The sequence below is a fragment of the Lissotriton vulgaris genome, chromosome 7, assembly GCF_964263255.1.
Source record: "Lissotriton vulgaris chromosome 7, aLisVul1.2, whole genome shotgun sequence".
NCBI classification, from domain to species: domain Eukaryota; kingdom Metazoa; phylum Chordata; class Amphibia; order Caudata; family Salamandridae; genus Lissotriton; species Lissotriton vulgaris.
The window spans coordinates 36,334,338-36,336,448 of NC_141695.1; the positions used below are offsets into that span (position 1 = coordinate 36,334,338).

General features: G+C 38.0%; 1 protein-coding gene across 1 annotated transcript; it reads right to left on the reverse strand.

Moving 5' to 3' along the window:
* Positions 1 to 331: 331 nt before the first annotated feature.
* On the reverse strand, positions 332 to 1,303 carry LOC147700624 (olfactory receptor 1G1-like). Its single transcript, XM_086929145.1, has one exon. The coding sequence runs from the start codon at positions 1,301 to 1,303 to the stop codon at positions 332 to 334; it is 972 nt and encodes a 323-aa protein (XP_086785271.1).
* Between the last annotated feature and the right edge of the window lie 808 nt (positions 1,304 to 2,111).

Consider the following 2,111-nt stretch of genomic DNA (forward strand, 5'->3'; position numbering starts at 1 on the left):
ACCTATTATCCCCCCACTTAGGAACGACAAATACTCTTAATTGCTTCTGAGGTGTTAGAGGACTAACAAGGGGGTGAAACTACAGAAAGTAAACAATATTCAGTCAACCCTGTTTACTTCTGCATACATCTATCTTCATGGCTCCTGTGATCAGGGGGTAGTAACAGCAGAGCATGGAGGGCCAAAGTAAAAGAGAAGAAGCAGTTGCAACACCTGGCTACCCCAAATTTATGTGCATTATATCAGTGTTGTAAATATACACCCAAACACCTGGCATTGAGTATTGAAGTGTTCTGTTGTACAGGACTCCATCCACAGTTTACAGTTACATTTATACCGTCTTGCAAACGTTATGGATTGTTTTGGTCCTATTGTCAATACTACTTTTTTTTGACTTTCTGAGGACATTTGTAAATTCTTTGTTTTTCAGAGTGTATATGATAGGGTTGCACAGTGGAGGAACAGCTGTATAGAGTAAAGCCAAGATCTTGTTTTCTTTTATTGAAACGTTTGATGTTGGTCTCATGTACGTAGAACAACCAGAACCAAAGAATAAAATAACCACAATGAGGTGGGAACCACATGTTGAAAAAGTCTTGCGCCTCCCCTCAGTAGACTTCATGTTCAGTATCGCTGAGATGATCTTGACATAGGATGCAATGACAATAATGAAAGGAAACAGTCCAAAAGTAGATCCATATACATAGTTCAGTGTCTCAATAATGTGGGTGCTGGTGCAAGATAGCTTCATCAGGATAGAGAAGTCACAGAAAAAATGGTTGAAGGTGTGGGATTGACAGTAGGAGAGCCTAGAGAGTAGTATAGTGTGCACAAGTGGGACAAAGAGACCACCAAGCCAACTTCCAGTGGCCAGCTGTATGCACATATTTTTGTTCATGATACTCATGTAATGTAAGGGATGACAGATGGCCACATACCGATCATAGGCCATAACTGTGAGGATAAGGAATTCTGTCTCCACCAAGAAAACAAAGAAAAATATCTGCAGCAGACATTTGGTGAGAGAAATTAGTGTACCTGTCTGAAAGAAGTGTATCAGCATATTTGGGAAAGTGAGTGAGATGTTAGTGATGTCAATGAAAGCCACGTTTATAAGAAAGAAATACATGGGGGTGTGCAGGTGTGAGCTGGAGTATACTATTGACATGATAAGAAGGTTTCCAATAAGAGTCATCATATAAATTATTGTAAATATAATAAAAAGTGGAACTTGCAGCAGTGGAAGATCTGAAAACCCTATAAGCAGGAACTGTTCCTCTGAAGTCAGATTTTCTCCTTCCATTTGTCCAGATTCATTGTGAGTTGAAGGCAGGCTGAAATAAAGCACACCAGTAATGTGATTACATCTTTTGACTAGCTGGTTTGACTTGTAAGTTCTGTTTGTAGTCTTCCGCAAAGCTCCTAATTTCATCTTTTGCAAACGTTCAAAATGTATTGGTTTCTCTCAAACATATCATCAAAAAAAAATTCTCTCGCACAATAATTTTAGTGGAGTTTTATCATTTGTCTTTCAGCGATAGGGACAGTATTTGTTGCAGATGTATGTGCCTAAAATTATTAACTCAGCTTAGATTTTCACGGAGAAAAAGGTATAAACTGCTTCCTACGCTCTAAAATATGGTATTCTATTGTACCAATATATCCACAAAATTTATATTTGGAGTGATTATAAAATGTATAATTTCTATTAGCAAAGGCTCCGCCTCAAGAGCATTGCATAACAAGAAGGTACACATGATACCATGAATCGTACTCACCAGCTGGAACTTGTTCTAGGTACAATACTACTTTCTGTGGTAAGTCTTCACTCTTACTTTATTTTGTTTCATCCGTGACACCACCTCTGTGTGTTTCAGTTTGTTTATTTACTTTTCTAAGTAAGACTTTGTTTTATTGATTTTTAAACAAATAACGATCTCCTCTACTTTTGAGCTTTTTTTGCAGATTTGGACGCAGGACATACCTGATGCAGGTTCACTGATGATGAAACGGTCCTCCCTATCCAATATATTTCAAAGAATATGCCATAGAAGCTAGAGTGTGGAGGTTGAATATATCCTCCCTGCTGAGAGAGAATGGCTTGTAAATCA

What these genes read in the sequence shown, in the direction of transcription:
- LOC147700624 (XM_086929145.1), bottom strand. Translation starts at nt 1,303, where the DNA reads ATGGAAGGAGAAAATCTGACTTCAGAGGAACAGTTCCTGCTTATAGGG.